General features: G+C 39.5%; 1 protein-coding gene and 1 long non-coding RNA gene across 2 annotated transcripts in view; one reads left to right on the top strand and one right to left on the bottom strand.

Moving 5' to 3' along the window:
* plekhh2 (pleckstrin homology domain containing, family H (with MyTH4 domain) member 2) overlaps positions 1-4,436 on the bottom strand; it is a 47,410-nt gene extending 42,974 nt beyond the window's left edge. Inside the window, exon 1 of the mRNA XM_072437137.1 lies at positions 4,306-4,436. Coding sequence (XP_072293238.1) covers positions 4,306-4,428 — 123 coding nt within the window. The 5' untranslated portion in view covers positions 4,429-4,436. The remainder of the gene's footprint in view (positions 1-4,305) is intronic.
* The window catches only part of LOC140351666 (uncharacterized), a 344,644-nt gene that overhangs the window by 109,604 nt on the left and 216,118 nt on the right, over positions 1-18,922 (top strand). The window lies entirely within an intron of this gene.

The following is an 18,922-nucleotide window of genomic DNA, read 5'->3' as shown; positions in this document are numbered from 1 at the left end:
CACGGGCGCCAAAACAAACGTCGCTCCCAAAACAATACAACACGCGGGACCCTCCGTCGGCGCACACAGATATGACGCTGTAATATTCTTTAAATGGTTTGAAAAATGGGCCGTAGAAAAAGCGTTTGACCCTTTGCTTCCTGTTTAACGCGCTACTTCCTCCCGAGAGATTCACCTCACTGTTCTATCTATTTGGACGGTTTTCAGGGGATTTCATCAGCCGCTCTTCAAATACAATGCACCATCTTTACGCAATTTTTAAGCTTATTTTAAGATGACTGATCTAATGATGATATCACAGTTAGCGCGCATGTCTCTGGACCGTTTAAGAACCTGTGCTGTACGACAAGAGGGACAAATTAACTAAATGTGGACTGGGAACTCTTTTTGCTAAAGGGGAAAAGCACAAATCACAATTAGGCTTAGGGTTAGAGTTATGATTATAGTGAGAAAAAACACCATGATTTAACGATTTTTCGCAATTATTGAGACTAAAAAACTGTGACATTTTGAATTTTCTTAAATTTTTTTGTGAGATAAACAAACAATGACAATAACAACATACACAAAAATACAAAAAAACAACAAAAAAAAGGGACAAAAAAAAGAAACATAACTATTATCATTATTATTATTATTTGTTTTTAAATCGCCACATTTATAATAAAATTGAACTAAAAATGTCGTGATTATAATATTTTAGTCTTTATATTGTGACCTAAATAATCACTTTATTTTTTATTATCAATGAACCTAATAATCTTGACATCCCTACAACCAAAGACACAAATATCACAGTGAAATGGCTGCACATGATAAAATATTAGTGAAATTAAAAGGCCGAATCGGGACAGTTGATATTGCGACTCAATAATCATGAGATAAACAAAAGTCTTCTCTCTCTGCGACGGATGAAGGGGATTTCACGCTGACGTCTGGGACCCCCGGCGCTGGTTTAAAACAACAAACCCCGACTCGGTCCAAGTTTCAGAGGGACGACGTGAACAGGAAAAGCTCACAGCGTCCAGAGGTCAGCCCACGCCAGGTCAAAGGTCACCCGGCACCAAAGCGTTAAAGGGACGTGTGCTTTTTCATGTGCTTCGCAGCGCAGAAACTGGGACGTGCGAGGATCAAAACACCATCGTAAATCATTTCATATACCGTATTTTAAGGACTATAAGTTGCTCTGAGTATAAGTCGCACCAGCCAAAAAATGCATAATAGAGAAGAAAAAAACATATATAAGTCGCACTGGAGTATAAGTCGCATTTTTGGGGGGAATTTATTTGATAAAATCCCAGACCAAGAACAGACATTTCATCTTGAAATGCAGTTTAAAATAATAACAGATGAGAGAACATGGTGACTAGGTGTACCTATGCTAACGCTAACACCTTCAGCTACATGAGGCACAGACAGAACTGTGGTAAGTGTCTGGTATGTTAACGTAACATATGAACAGTTATTCAGATAACTATAGCATAAAGAACATGCTAACACGTTTACCAAAGCATCAGTTTTACCCCAAATCACTAAATCCATTGAATTCTTCTTCCTCTGTGTCACTTCTAAACAACTCCACAAACTCCAGAGGTAGAGGAAGTGCAGATTCTTCTTCTGCCCCGCTTAGAGCCTGGAGCGCCCTCTTGTGGTTGTCAGTGTGAAAATAACAAATAATATCACAAATAAGTCGCTCTGGAATATAAGTTGCACCCCGGCCAAACTATGAAAAAAGACTTATAGTCCAGAAAATACGGTATAGCCAACACTGAAAAGGGCTCAGGTTTGTGGGATCTCAGTTAAATAGACAGAAATACGTTGGGAAAGTAAACACTTCTTAATTCACGCATTTAGTTGCAAGATTTCAGTTCATTTTAAAACTTCAAAAACAGCAAACTCATGCTTAATGCAATAATTATGGGGCCTTTTTGCTCGTCACGCCTCTCAAAGTGCCTGAACGTAGTTAATTATGCTGGATTTTCACTTTCCATTACCTTATCAGTTTACTTGTAAAAAAAAAAAACAGCTGACCTGTGTTTGAACTTGAAGGATTAGAGTCATTAAAAGCACAAATCTCTCGCCGTCTCGCTGAGCTGATACTGTCTGCGGCCCACACGGAACAGAGATGGATCAACCAAACAGAAACATGCTCACTCTTAGTGTCAGAAAAGATGTGCAATTATTTCATGCACAATCCCGTCACCGTCCCGTCAGTCTTTTTGTGGATAAATATGCAGACAATATGTTAACAAAGCATCAGGAATGTACCGAATGTCTTGGTTGAAGGTTCAAGTATGGCACAAATGGAATACAAAAGGCATAAATATAACTTTATACCCTTGTTTGGGTCTCTTTTTGATGTAATTTTAAATCGTTTTCATTACAGACGACACACAATAGTCTAATTTTAATCTCCAGGACAAAAACTCAGATATTATACATTTTTAAATATATCTCTCACTTATTTGGTACATTGTATAACACAGAACCTCTCTCTTAATTTGCACGGCACACGTGTAAGCTTAAGAACAATTCAGTTTTTGTTCACGATTATCGACACCGTGTCTAAAATCTTCCATAATGGATCATCTCTCTTCTTGTTTATGACCAGCTTTATGAAATGCATGATAAATGTACGTCAACGTGACACATCAGACGAACAAAAAGAGCTCTTTACATTCAAGTTTACTTTATGGAGTATAAACTGAGCTAAAGTAACTTAATTCTGCTTCTATTCTTGCAAGTTTTAATTTTAAGTTCTTATGATTACATGTGAGCTGAATAATCCTGATTATTCAACCAATGAAATGATTAATTTTGACATACCTAATAAAAAACATACAAAAATAGTTTGTTTTTTTCCCATAATCTTCCCAGAAACCCCATGTGCAGCGTGGGTTGAAGCACTAAACCCAGTCTTTGCTCTGAGTCCAGCAGTGTGTTTTGCGTCCGGTTTGAGCCGACTGTGGCCCTGTAATTGACTGGAGCTGGGTCAGTCCCATGATGCTTTGCGTGCGGAGCCCTGTGGTCAGACTGTGTTTACATTACGCTCTAATCAGGATCCCCAGAGAGAGCTCAGATCTGGGGCAGTTTGGACCAGAGCACTGCAGCTGTGGACCAGGATCTACTTCACTCCAGACCGCGACTGAAGCCTCACGTGGAGGAAAGTGTGTCGGGATTACTTTCAATGTGTCATGGTTTTTTCTTAATTTTGAGCGATCTTGATTCATTTTATTCATTTTATTCATTTGATTTTGAATTCATTTGATTTTGAATTCATTTTATTTTGAATTTATTGAATGGAATTTATTTTCTTTATTTTTCCTTATTTTATTTTATTTATTTATTATTATTGTATGTGTTTATTTTATTCATTGTATTTATTTTCTTTATTTATGTATTAATTATTATTATTTTATGTGTTTATTTTATTCATTGTATTTATTGTATTTATTTTATTAAATGTATTTATTCAAGTACTTTTTAATTATTATTTTATGTATGCATTGTTCTCTTTTTATGGTATATATATTTTGTATTTATTTAAATGGGCTTTCAGTATTGATTTCATGAACATAAACGAAACAGACTTTTAATTAGTGACATTTATCTCCAAATATAGTCCACTCGCTTCTGTCTGAACTCTGCTCCAAACCACACGCTTCTCCTGACAGACGATTGGCTGCAGAGCTCACAGTAAAACACAACAACAAAAACATGTAATTGACGATTGAGCGTGACTGAATTCAATCTAAATTAAAATGTTATCAAACCGGCTGCTTCTACTGCTACTTTTCTATCATTTGTAACATTCCAAAAGCAAAATAAACTTCTCTTTCATCTGTTCAGCGTCTCAGTTATGTTTTGTCACGGATATTTAACACATAATCGTCCAATAGTGTTATGTATAAGACAGTGTTATGTATAAGACAGTGTTATGTATAAGACAGCGTGAATGAAAGTGAACAAAGCATTCATTTGATTACCGTATTTTCCGGACAGTGCGACTTATATATGTTTTTTTCTTCTCTATTATGCCTTTTTTGGCTGGTGCGACTTAAAATACGGTATTTTAAAATGACAATGTTTGCTCTCAAAACATCCTGACACTATACTGTGATGATTAATATTGTAATTCATTAGTTTAAAGCACTTTTCCAAGGATTCAAAGTTGCTGTACAATTCTGTGCATTGTTAATCCATACTTGGTGACGGTAAACGAGCCTGTGGAGAGTAATCTTTGGAGTACAGATGTGGTTTTTCATGGTACAGATGTGAAATGGTGGAAGTGGACCACAGACTGACCTTGTCCGCCGTGAGCTCTCGGATCTTGATGATCTGGACCCTGAACTTCATGAGCAGAGTCTCCAGGACTTCACACTTGTCTTTCCAGTCGTCTGGACTCATGGCCTCTTCTCCCTCCGCCATGTCGCCTCTGAAACACGAGTCCCATGAAGAAAGATGTGTAAAACATACAAGATAAATTGTCACGATTATCAGGTTAATCCATAATCGTGATTATTCAGGTCACAATGTAAGCGTGAAAAGCAAAAAATACCAATTGTAAAGCTAAATGAAGTCTTTTTAGTTCAATATATAGTTCAGAAAATAGACTTAAATGTTAATATTTTTTTATATCTGGCTAGTACTGCAATATTTAACTTCCTTTTGTCTTTCAGAAAGTTCATTTTCATAAAGCCGCGCACAAACTCGAGGAATAGTGACATGTCAGACCACGAGAATGAAAGAAAATGAAAGATTTCATGTCTCAATAATTGCGAACAATCGTTAAATCGTGCCATTGTTTCCCCACAATAATCCCAACACTAACATTTGATATTGTAACAGTGATGTTTTGCGTTTGGCGGAGCACACAATGCTATCGTCTGGACATGTTTCATAAAATTTCCATGTGTTTTAAGACCACAATAAACTGGTGAAATGTTGTAACTATAATGTGATATTAGCCGGACAAATAATCCATCACAGCTACATTAACGGGAAAGCACTGTCAATAGAGCTTATTCTAAGAGAGGAACATGTACCAGTCAACCAGGATAACGCCTTGTGTGCCCTTTATCTTTATCTTTAATCTTCATCTTCATTTTTATGTATTTTTCCTCCATTCCCTATTAAAATATGAGAGGAGTTTTGTTAATAACAGTTTTTTGTTTTGTTTATAAGAGTTCTTCTATTTTTTTCAAACTTCCTATAAGTTATCTGTCCTTTCCCTCTGTATCGACTGCGTTGCAACACCAAAATGTCCCCATGTGTGGACAATAAAGGAATATCTTATTTTAATCTGCCTTTTCACTTATGAACATGCCGTTTACGACGACTTTACTGCAGTCGTTTTTGTGCGAAATCCTGATCATTTCGTGAGGCTGGACCAAAAGCATAACACTTCCAGAGTCGGACAAGGAGCCCACACGTGACCAAAGGGCCCCGCACGTGACCAAAGGGCCCCACACGTGACCAAAGGGCCCCACACGTGACCAAAGGGCCCCACACGTGACCAAAGGGCCCACACGTGACCAAAGGGCGTTATCTCCGACACACGCCGCCAAACGTGACCAAACTTTCCCAGCCTTAAACACACGTCGGATTCGGACGATACGGGAACGCTCCGTGGTCCTCCTCGTGTCGCCGTAACCTGTCATTAGGATCGCTCCGACATGTGCAGGGGCGGCCGCCAACGGGCTATTTCTGTCGCCGGGCGCTGCGGCGAGCGCCAAAATGGGCAGAAAAAGTCCCCCCGGCAACACACGACACGCGGGCCAAATGCTACGGCTTTTACCACGTCTGAATACGCAAGTTTGACGGTCGAAAACAACACATTTTAACGGCCTATATGAAAGGACTCGAGTGCACAGACATTCCCAAAAGATTACTGTATTTTCCGGACTATAAGTCGCACCTTTTTTCATAGTTTTGGCCGGGGTGCGACTTATACTTATATTTATACTTATATACTTATACTCCAGAGCGACTTATATGTGATACTATTTGTTATTTTCACACTTGCAACCGCATTTCATCCTCCAGTGCTTATATATGTTTTTTTTTTTTTTTCCATTATGTATTTTTTGGCTGATGCGACTTATACTTTGGTGCGACTTATAGTCCGGAAAATACAGTACTTGGATTTAGACGACTTTCTGCACTTGTGGATGCGGGAAAACAGGTTGTGGTGGTATAAGAATCGAATTGTGATGATGCGATATTTTTGTGAAATCGTCATATCGTGATTTACGCAGTTTTTCTGCTCAAACGCACACACTTTTGCTCGCATAGTTCGGCCTCTGTAAGAATCTGAGCAGATTAATTTATTTACCTTATTTTTAGGCAATTTAAAAATGTGTACTTGAACCGTGATCAAATCGAAATTGTGATCTGGCCTCAAGAAAATCGTGATTTTTCCCGTATCACACAGATCTAGTTACATTTCATTATGTTCAATATTTCGCACGTATGTATTTACCAGAAGGTTCATCAAACACAGTAACACCCAGATACCGTATTTTCCGGACTATAAGTCACACCTTTTTTCATAGTCTTATATCCCCCCTGCTTCCGAAGAGTGCACACGCTTTTTCGCTCGCTCCGCTTGCTATCGCTGCTTTCCTTATTTATTTTGCTTTTTAATCAGTTTTTGTCTTCCAAACATTTTTGCTTTAGACTTTTTCAAGTAAACCAAGGATTTTAAGAACATTTTTCCAGTTTTAACGACATATCTGACGCCAGCGACATGTCCGGGAGAAGAAGTGAGAAAGACTGTGAACGCTGTCGGAAATATCAACAAGAAATTAATGAGCTGAAAACACGGATATTTGTTTTGGAATCTGAAAAAGTTCTTCACGATACCATTCCTGTGTCAACCGACGGTAAGAAGAGCACACTTTTTACAAGAAAAACTGCTACTTTCAACCTAAACCGCAGTGACTCTGTGTCGTTTCCAAAACTGTCTAAAAACCAGAAAGACCAGGCTGTTTCTTGGAACAAACTTGGAGCAAAGCCTAAACGATACAAAGATAACGTGAAGTCACCTAAAATACAGCTCACCAACAGATTTTTACCACTTTCAGAGATGGAATTAAATGAAAAAAGGAAAGATGACGTGGCTAAAATACAGCGAGAAGGATCTGTGCCAGGAGCCAAGGTCATTGTTTTAGTTGGGGACGGCGCGATAAGTCACGTGACGCATGAAAAGATAAACACACATTCTTTTCCAAGCGCCACTGTTTCTGAGATAACGTCACTCCTTCCAAATATTATGGCTAAGCATGGAGGAGCTAAACAGCTGATTGTGCACGTGGGTGCAGTGGACATGCGGCGGGAACAGACTGAAGTTTTGAAAAAAGACTTCTTGAAGTTATTCGACGTGCTTGATAAAATGGAAATCAAAACATTCATAAGTGGACCTCTTCCAAACATCGACAGGAGGATAAACAAGTTTAGCCGGCTTCTTCAGCTGAACACATGGCTGTCCAAAGAGTGTCCCCCGAGAGGACTACACTACATTGAGAACTTCTATCTATTCTGGAAACGAGAGGACCTGTTTAAGAGAAATGGCCCCCACCTATGCAGAGGTGGAGTGAGGGTGCTGACAGAGAACCTGCTCCACGCTCTGAGGCATTGGACTGGGCCTGGACAGGGTCCTGAGCAGATAGTTAGAGAAGAGAGGAATGAGAGAAGAATTCCTGCTCCATCAGCCAGAGACCGAGCCAATGTTTCAACATCAAAAGCACCACAACCTCAGCCTCCACCAAAGGATTCATCAGCAGCTGCTCCACCACCACCAGCAAAGGATTCAGCTCCAGCTGCTCCACATTCACCTCCACCGCCTCCAGCAAAGGAACAATCTTCATCGCCCCTGCCTTCAGACCATCCCTGGGTTCCCCCTGCAACATCTACTCCCACTAAAGATTCTTCATTCTCCTTCTCATCTCCACTCTCACCCATGGGCCTTCCCAGCCATTTTGAAAGTCTGATCAAATCAGGCATTAAGATGGCTCCACTCACGCCCAATATAGCAAGGGCTATGTCAATACTTATCAACTCTTCCCTGCACAAGCCGACTACACCAACAACAGCCCCACCACCCATCCCCCCTCGTCTCTCACCTGGTATCTCCCATAGCTAGGATGCACTGGGTCTCAGCGTTGCCGGGACTTATTGTCACATTAAAAATCAAACCAACCCGGGGCCCTATGTAAAAAGAGCCCCCCCTAGTGCTATTTCTGTAGTCACATCATCACAGAGATGGAAAAACAAAATGCGAGTCAGGCCCAATCTGAGAAATGTGATTCATATTCCCTGTGAAAAGATAAAGCCCAGTCTCACTGAAACTAGTCTGAAACTTGCTGTGCTAAATGTCAGATCCTTATGTAACAAATCTCTCTTAATTAATAATTTTATTTCTTCTTATAATCTTGATTTTATGTTTTTAACTGAAACATGGCTTGACAAAAACACAGGAAATGTAGTTCTGATAGAATCTGCTCCACCCAACTTTAAGTTTGAATCTGAAACACGAGAAAACAAAAAAGGGGGTGGAGTCTGTGCTGTCTTTAGAGATGAAATAATTACCCGCAGGTTGTCTTTTGGGGTGTTTTCATCATTTGAGTATGTATCCTTTAAAATGGAGCTAAAACGGTCTCCATCCATTCTCTTCATTGTTTTATACAAGCCTCCCCAGCACTGCCAAAGTTTTATTGATGATTTTACTGAGATGCTTTCAGTCATATGCACAGACTTTGATGGTTTGGTCATTACAGGTGATTTCAATGTGCATGTTGATAATATTTGTGACAGAAACGCTAAAGAGCTTGATGCTGTCCTTGAAACCTTCAGTCTTACTCAGCATGTGAGAGGCCCCACCCACAGCAAAGGACACACTCTAGATCTCATAATTACAAAGGGGGTAAATATTTCAAATGTTAATGTGATCGATGTTGCTCTGTCTGATCATTTCTGTGTCTTCTTTGACCTGTCTGTTTCTCCCAAACCTCCGGTTGGTCCTGCAGTTGTTCAGAGGAGACATATAAGTGATGGCACAGGTGCACTGTTTATGGAAATGATAAACTTCGAAAATGTCTCATGTTCTAATGTAAATGATTTGTTGAACTCTGTTACATCTAGTGTTTTGAATGTTCTGGACACCATCGCCCCTATAAAGGCTAAAATGGTTAAAAATAAGCAGAAGGCGCCGTGGAGAAATGATGATTCGGTCAGGGCACAGAAAAGGGAGTGCCGCAGGGCCGAACGGAAATGGCGCAAGTCAAAGCTCCAGGTTCAAAAAGAGATTTACAAAGAAAAGCTGAATATGTACAACCTAATCTTATGTAGAACTAGGGAAAGATATTTTTCTGAAATAATTGGAAGCTGCAGTAACAACTCGCGTGTCCTGTTTGCCACAGTAAACAGATTAACAAACCCTCCAGCTCAGCTGCCGTTAGAACTCATTTCCACATCCAAGTGTAATGAGTTTGCATTATTCTTTAATGACAAAGTTCAGGGCATTAAAAATGCTATAAATGCCACAATGCAAAAAATTACCCTAAAACCACCAAGACACTTAGAGCTGACTCACTTTGCACCAGTAACTGACAAAACTGTCCATGAGATCATCACCAGTCTGAGTTCATCTACATGCTGCCTTGATGTGTTACCCACCAAATTTCTAAAGTCTGTGCTGAACAGTTTGTTAGCACCACTCACTCACATAGTTAACATGTCGCTTCAATCTGGAACATTCCCAATGTCTTTGAAAACTGCGGTCATAAAGCCTCTCCTAAAGAAGAGCAGTCTTGATGCTGCAGTACTGAGTCATTACCGGCCCATCTCTAATCTGCCATTTTGGGGCAAAGTCCTTGAAAAGGTTGTTTACCAACAGCTCACAGATTTCCTCTTAATAAACAACTCATTTGATGTTTTTCAGTCAGGTTTTAGACCTCATCACAGCACTGAGACTGCTCTTGTCAAGGTGACAAATGACATCCGCCTGAACACTGACACGGGCAAAGCCTCAGTCTTAATTCTGTTAGATCTGAGTGCTGCTTTTGACACTGTCGATCATGGGATCCTCTTACAGAGACTAGAGGACTGGATGAGCATCACTGGCACTGCCCTAAACTGGTTAAGGTCCTATCTGGAAGACAGGAAGTACTTTGTTGAAATTGGTAGCTGTGTCTCAGACCACATGACCCTGACCTGTGGAGTGCCCCAAGGGTCAGTCCTGGGTCCCCTTCTGTTCAACCTCTACATGCTGCCGTTGGGTCAGTTGATACGCAGTGAAAATGTGTCCTATCACAATTATGCAGACGACACTCAGATCTATGTTTCACTATCGGCAGGTGAATATGGACCAGTAGATTCACTCTGTCACTGCATCCAACAGATCAGTTTGTGGATGCAAAACAACTTTCTCCAGCTGAACTCAGACAAGACTGAAATAATCGTTTTTGGCCCACAGAAACAAAGAGAAAGTGTTAGCGGTCACCTCCAGAGTCTCGCTCTAAAACCTACAAACCAAATTAGAAATCTGGGGGTAATAATGGACTCAGACTTGAACTTTAATAGCCACGTCAAATCAATAACATCAGCAGCTTTTTACCATCTAAAAAACATTGCCAAAATCAAAAATATAGTGTCAAAACCAGATTTAGAGAGACTTATCCACGCGTTTGTCTCCAGTAGATTAGACTACTGTAACGGCCTGCTCACTGGTCTCTCCAAACGAGCTGTAAAACAGCTGCAGTACATCCAGAACGCTGCTGCTCGGGTCCTGACCAGAACCAGGAAGTATGATCACATTAGTCCTGTTCTCAGGTCTCTGCACTGGCTCCCTGTGGCTCAGAGAATAGACTTTAAAGCAGCTCTGCTTGTGTACAAGTCTCTCCATGGCCTAGCACCAAAGTACATCTTGGATATGTTAGTGCCATATGAACCATCTCGGACTCTGAGGACCTCAGGGACCGGCCTCCTGCTGGTGCCCAGAGTCAGGACAAAACATGGGGAATCTGCGTTTCAGTTTTATGCAGCTAAAATCTGGAACAGTCTTCCTGAAGATGTGAGACAGGCTTCTACTCTGACAATGTTCAAATCTAAGCTAAAAGCTGTTTTGTTTAGCTGCGCATATGACTAAAAGGATTTTTTTCTTTGCACTCTTCTCTTTTGTTTGTGATTTTATTAGTTTAGAAAATCAGTTGGATTGATAATTTTTAATTTAGTTAATTTTATTGTATTTCTGTAATTTCTTTGTGATTTGAATGCATTTTTCCTGCTGTGAAGCACTTTGAATTGCCTTGTGTATGAAATGTGCTCTACAAATAAACTTGCCTTGCCTTGCCTTATATACTTATACTCCGGAGTGACTTATATGTGATATTATTTGTTATTTTCACACCTGCAACTGCATTTCATACTCCAGTGTGACTTATATGTGGGTTTTTTTCTCTCTATTATGCATTTTTTGGCTGGTACAACTCATACTCCGGTGCAACTTATAGTCCGGAAAATACAGTACTAATCGATACTTAAACTACCACAGTTAGATACACATTTGAACAAAATGATCAAAACTGGAAAAATAAATTGCATAAATAAGACTACATTTGACCTTTTGTGAATATTTTTAGAACGGTTTTGGAGTATTAGGAGCAGTTGTATTGTACTTTTTTAATTTTTCTAGCAATTAAACATTTTTATATATTTTTTTAAATCATGGCCTTTGAGTTGAGGCAATCACGGCGATCAAAATTGAGTGTAAAATTGTGTGACGACAACGAAACCAGTTACAAAATCAATGGCTCACTTCAGCGTTACTTCACAGTATAATCATTGGTATTCTTATAAATTGCTTAAACTCTTTGTTATAGCTGCTTTATTCATAAAAACGCTTCTGTCACATTTTAAATCTGTAAAGACCTACGACAAGAAGTCTGTCAATCTATTATATTTTTACTACACATCATTTGCATTTTATGATGACGATGCAGATCACGTTCAGGCCCTGAAGCCTTTTCATGTCATTTTTGTTTGTTTTCGTCTCATAAAATACAACAAGGATTCACTTTAATCAGAAACAGGTTTATTTCCATTGTCAATGAATAAAAATTAAATTCACAAACTGGGAAATCTCTTCAGTGATCAGGTGCAACATGAGCCAAGAAATATAAGAGCAAAATAGATTAACAAAAAAATAAATAAAAAAGGCATGAATAAAAAAAAAAGGGTTATAACTTAATCACTCACTGCTGCACTGTTCACTTTCTGCACTGCATCTGTAAATTTAACTACATTTTGTGGACAGAGTAAGCACATTTGTATATTTATCCTATAGTGGATTTAAAAAATTTTCTTTAATGCATGCGCTTTTTTATTTTATATACCGTATTTTCCGGACTATAAGTCGCACCTTTTTTCATAGTTTTGGGGATTCGGGATGCGACTTATACTTATATTTATACTTATATACTTATACTCCAGTGCGACTTATATATGTTTTTTTCTTCTCTATTATGCATTTTTTGGCTGGTGCAACTTATAGTACGGAAAATACGGTATGTTGCTTTATTACTGTTCAGTGTTTTATGTATGTTCTCTGTTCTCTGACAATGGCAATAAACCTTTTCTGATTCCAATTCTAACTGAAAAAGATAAAAATAAACTTATAGTAAATAGTTTGACTGAATATATACACTCAATGTACAGTTTAGTCTGAAATAATGCAAAAAACTGGCAATGCAAATGGACCAATGACACACTAAAGGGACAAAAACAACACATAGCACGTTCTAGTACCGTATTTTCCGGAGTATAAGTCGCACCAGCCAAAAATGCATAATAGAGAAGAAAAAAAACATATATAAGTCACACTGGATTATGAAATGCTGTTGCAAGTGTGAAAATAACAAATAATATCACATATAAGTATCTCCTGAGTATAGGTATAAGTATTAGTGTAGAGGCTAATCCTAGTTCTTTGTTCCTTGGTTTTAACCTCTTCGGAAAATAATGACTGCATGAGCCTGTTTTACGGGTAGGACCACTGGTGTAGTCGCAGCACGGTAAAACGACCGTGTTGCTCCAGCCATCTCTCTTTATTAACAAAGTTTTACAACAAAACTTCTTCACCTGTTTTACATGACAGGTAACAGTAGTGCGCCCCCAAGCGTCCAGGACATGCACACATATGCAAACTTCTTTTAAATAAAACACAAATGAGTTATTATGAATAACATAAAATTAAGAATGTAAAATATCAAACCATATAAAATGGCGCTTACATTCCGGCCCCTAATTGTTACTTCTGGGGAATAACTATTACCAAAACAAAAATACAAAGCGACATTTCGTCTGTAAATGAACATTTGAAACATGAAACTTGTTTCATCCATACCATATTTATGGCTTTAACGAACACAAATACATTACTCCATTTCAAGCAACAGACACAGTTTGTCTACTGGTCTTTCCAAAACACTGCTTTTAGTTTTTACCAAAACCCTTCTAACATGACCTTTGGAATCACAGATAGATTTTTCAACCTTTCCCATCAACCATGAACCTCTTGGTGCACTATCATCTACTATAAGAACAACATCACCGGGTTTCAGATTTCTTTTGGCATTAAACCATTTTTGTCTCTCTTGCAAAAGTGGGAGATACTCTTTGGTCCAACGTTTCCAAAAAATATCTGACAGGTATTGAACCTGACGCCAACGTCTCCTTGAGTACAAGTCCTCCTTCTGGAACACACCAGGTGGCAATACTGGTTTTCTTTTTAGGAGAAGCAAATGATTTGGAGTCAATGCTTCGATGTCATTTGGATCGTTAAGAGACTCTCGTAATCGGTCTATCATTGATAATGGACTCCACTTCACAAAACAAAGTGTGGAGACGTTCATCATCAAGAGTCTGCTGTCTCAATAACTGGATAAGAATTCTCCTTACAGAACGTATCTGTCTTTCCCAAATGCCACCAAAGTGAGATCCAGCTGGTGGATTGAATGTCCATGTGATACCTTTTTGACTCAAAGATTCAGTAATTTTTGACTGATTCCAACTTTTAAGTGATTCACGCATTGCCTTTTCCGCACCCACCAGGTTTGTACCATTATCTGATCTCATTACAGAAACCTGACCTCTCCTTGCAACAAACCTCCTAAATGCGTTAATACAAGAGTCTGTTTCAAGTGAATTGGCCACCTCTATATGAACAGCTCTTGAGGTAAGGCATGTAAACAAAACACCATATCTTTATACATGACTTCTGCCACATTTCACGTCAAAAGGTCCAAAGTAGTCTATCCCTACATTAGTGAAAGGGGGATTGTCTGGGACAAGTCTGTCATGTGGCAAGTTAGCCATTCTCTGTTCACCAGGTTTGCCTGACAACATTCTGCATTGTACACATTTTGACAATACTTTTCTTAGAGCTGCATCAGCTTTCGGAATCCAATATTTTTCTCTCAGTTTGGATAACATTATGTTTCTACCACTGTGCCCAGTTTGTTTGTGAACATGTCTGAAAATCAAAGTGGACACATAGTGGTCTTGATGAAGTATTACAGGATGTTTCACACTGAATGGTAATGCAGAATGATGTAACCTTCCTCCAACTCTTAAAACACCACTGTCCAATACAGGATCTAGTTTGACAATATGACTCGTTCTTTTAACCTTTTCACCCTTTTGCAAAGTTTGTATCTCATCTTTGTAGCTTTGACTTTGACAAAACTTCACAATCTCAATCTCAGCATTTTCCAATTCTGTTACTGTCAAATAACTTTTGATCGTTTTTGACTTAAGCCTTTGCTTTTTGATTGTGACATTTTTGCTTGGACATTGAACATCACTAACTTTTCTCTCTTGAGTCTTTTCTTTAAGAAGCTGTTTTAGTCTCAGCATCCAGGCAACAGCTTTCTTTAATCTGTGCCAGTCTGAGTAGTGACTGATAAGTTTACTGATTGGATCAGCTTGCACAATGTCAACATTAACACTCATAACCTTCACCTCAGCATCATTTTGAACGTCCTTTGATATTATTGGTGACACAGGCCAGTGTGTACTGTCTTTACTCAGAAAGTCCGGTCCATCAATCCAAGATTTGTTTGAAAGGAATTCAGTGGTTTTCATGCCCCTCGAAACATGGTCAGCAGGGTTCAACTCAGAGTTTACATATCTCCACTGACTGACATTGGAATGATCTCCGACAAGTGACACTCTGTTTGCAACAAAAGTCTTAAATCCGAGACAGTCATTTGCAACGTACCTTAGCACTGTAGTACTATCAGTCCAGAACACTGATTCTTTCAATGGCATTTGTAGCTCATTTCTCATTAGTTTGTCCATCTTTACAGCCACAGCAGCAGCCGTTACCTCTAACCTAGGAATCGTTGTTTGTTTCAGAGGTGATACTCTGGACTTGCCTATTACGAACGAACAGTGAGCTTCGCCCTTTTCGTTTGTCAGTCGAAGATATGTAACCACTCCGTACCCACGTTCACTCGCATCTGCAAAATGATGCAGTTGTGCAGATGTAACATTGTCATATCCGACTGGTTTGAAACACCTGTCAACTGTGAAACCTTGTAGCTTTTCAAGGTCTGATATCCAAGCCTGTGACTTCTGAGCAAGTTCTTCAGGTATGTCCTCATCCCAAGAGAATTTCTTTCCACACAGTTCTTGCAAGATAATTTTTGCAGGGAGAATAACTGGGGACAGGAACCCTAATGGATCATAGATTGAACTCACAAATGACAAAATGCCACGCCTGGTTTTTTCCATTGGCTTTGCATTGATCTTAATTTTAAATGAGTCGGTTTCAATACACCAGATTACTCCTAAAACTCGTTCATCCGGTAGATTGTCATGACAGAGATCTAATGTCTTGACCTCAGACGCTCTTTCTGTTTCAGGTATGGAGGCCAAAACAACTCTGCTGTTGCTATTCCACTTAGTGAGACGAAAGCCTCCATTTGCACAAAGTTCTGTCAGTTCTTTTACCATGGTACAGGCATCGCTTTCATTTGACACTGAGAAGAGACAGTCGTCTACATAAAAGTTATTCTGCACTGCACTCACAGCCATGGGTGCCACTTCTTCTGTGCTTCTTCACTTCACTTCTTCTTTGCTCTAAATGCCCTATTTGGATTTATGTTTTGCTTGACTTTGTCATCAGCAACTTTAATGTTACCAAATAAAGGATCTGAAGCTATTTTAGCTTGTCTGTTCACAAATCGAACTAGATCTGAAAACTTTACTCTCCTCCCAGATGTTTCCTGAATGTCAAAGGCAAAGACTCTCCACATTTCTCTCATCTTGTAAGGTAACTTGGAAACTACGACTCTTAGGTTTGTTGGGTTGTCTAGTTCCTCAAGGTGATTAATGTCCTGCATTGCATTGTTACAACCAGTAAGAAATAGAGAGTAACTGTGTAGAGTTTTTGCATCATCTGCCTTTACCTGAGGCCAGTTTACAGCTCTATTCAGGTAAGCATTTGCAATTTTGATCTCATTGCCATAGTGATAGTGTAGAAGTCATTGCCTCTTGGAACCAAGCTGAGGCATCATGTGCTGACAACTTCTAACTAAGTCTTTTGGTTCACCTCTTGTAAACTGTTCAAGATAATAAATCCTGTCACTGTCATCATCAGTTTTGCTACCGATTGTGTGTTCAAATGCTCTTAGAAAAGGTTTGAACTCTGAAGGATCACCACTGAAAATAGGCACATCTCTCTGAGGTAAGTTTGTGAGTCTTTGTTGCTTTACCAACATTTCTGTAACGTCATTCTGTTTTAGCATTACTTCACACAAGTTAACTGTATTGTCCATTTCTACTTGTTGAGTGGGGATCTCCTGTTTAAACATTTGAGGTCTATTTAAGCTGTGAGCATTCGGCTGTTCATTATTAGTCACAACAGAGGGAACTCTGATCTTCTTGTAACCCCTAGGTGAGTGTTCACGTTGGTTACACTTCCATTTTCACCTTCATACTCACATTCCTCCAGCACCTTTATCTTTGCTGTAGAAGCAGCAATCTGAGTTTCCATTTCTAGCTGCTCTTTCTTGGCCTTTAACTTCAGCTCCTCAAACTCCAAAGCTTGTTTTTCTTTGAGCTTCTCTGCTTGAGCAACAAGAGCAGCTCGTTCTGCTTGTTCCTTACGACGTGCAGCAGATGTAGATGATGTAGACGATGTAGTTGAACCGCAACAGCTGGCCCTGGTCCCGGACACGCAGGATCCCAGTCGCCGCATCCTTGATACACTGGTCATCGATACGCTGTCATCTGGACCCACGTCGTCCTGTCTCAGTTGTCTTTAAGAAATAGTCCAGTTTTCAGCTTCCATGGTGAAACTGTTGTACTGGTCCTTTTTAGGTAGGAACCAGTATGTCTGATCAGCTTCCCTTTCTTCCTCACACAACAGCTGAAGTACATTTTCGTTTGACTGAACAAAGTCGTTCATAAGTTTTGAAAACTCGTTTAAATGTTCATCAACTGTGTCAGGATTTTCACTATTTTTCATCATAGTACTTATCTTGTTCATTTTCGCAGTCAATTGAGCAAGCTTTGCTCTTCATTTGTCTGTGCAGTGAGTCTTCCAACCCTTTTTCCGTGTACCTTGACGCCCTCTTGTGGACATCCTCGACACTGCACTCATTTTCTCTCGCTCTGGTTTCCTGCGTCATGTCATCCTCCATTTTGGCTCAAATTAGCCCGCAAATGTTCATTGGCAATCAACAGCAGTTCAAATAAAGTAGTCTATGACACAAAGCGTGCTTTGCTTTCTTCTTGAGTGTCATCTAACAAAGACTACAACATTCCTGTTGTCTCATATTCTCTTCAGCGCAGGTTACCAGTTCGTAGTTTTTCTTGTTATCTTGCCACGATGTTGGGCTCCTCCACGGCTCGTGCTCTGGTTGAGCGAGGTCGTTTTACTTAATGTAGAGGCTAATCCTAGTTCTTTGTTCCTCGGAAAATAATGACTGCATGAGCCTGTTTTACGGGTAGGACCACTGGTGTAGTCGCAGCACGGTAAAACGACCGTGTTGCTCCAGCCATCTCTCTTTATTAACAAAGTTTTACAACAAAACTTCTTCACCTGTTTTACATGACAGGTAACAGTAGTGCGCCCCCAAGCGTCCAGGACATGCACACATATGCAAACTTCTTTTAAATAAAACACAAATGAGTTATTATGAATAACATAAAATTAAGAATGTAAAATATCAAACCATATAAAATGGCGCTTACAATTAGTATAAGTATAAATATAAGTCGCACCCTTGCCAAAACTATGAAAAATACGTGAATTAGGTTCTCTGAAAATGGCAATAAACCTTTTCTGATTCTGATTCTAACTGAACAAGATAAAAATAAACTTATAGTAAATAGTTTGACTGAATATATACACTCAATGTACAGTTTAGTCTGAAATAATGCAAAAACTGGCACTGCAAATGGACCAATGACACACTAAAGGGACAAAAACAACACATAGCACGTTCTAGTACATTATATGAGCAGTATATTGGCTTTAATCCCTCTTTTCTCATGGTGTCGACAGTTTCACGACCAGCGTGATGTGGCGGGTGGACGCTCCTGAACCCTGACTGTGTTTCTTTCATTCAGCCACTTCCTGTGCGTAAAGCCTCAGCTTTGACTCCCCGTGCGAGCGAGGGCCTCACTCGTCTGTGAAAGGATCGCTCACTAAAACAGTCACGCATTCTACTGGGACCGAACGCTTTTTTTATGCACAAACAAGGCACAAAGAGGAACGCGTCAGAGTTTGCTTTTCTGTGGAAGTCCATCTGCAAAGACGACGCACACCCCGAGGCGCGTCGCAATGTCGGGTTTTTATTGTGGGTTTTAATTACCCTGGCTATATCTGACTCGAGTACATCGGTCACAGGCTCGT

Source organism: Eucyclogobius newberryi, unplaced genomic scaffold (assembly GCF_026437365.1).
Source record: "Eucyclogobius newberryi isolate DKJ021-1_F unplaced genomic scaffold, fEucNew1.0.hap1 SCAF_8, whole genome shotgun sequence".
In the NCBI taxonomy this organism is placed as follows: domain Eukaryota; kingdom Metazoa; phylum Chordata; class Actinopteri; order Gobiiformes; family Gobiidae; genus Eucyclogobius; species Eucyclogobius newberryi.
Note: the sequence above shows the minus strand (reverse complement) of the source record. Positions and strands in the feature narration are given on the sequence as shown.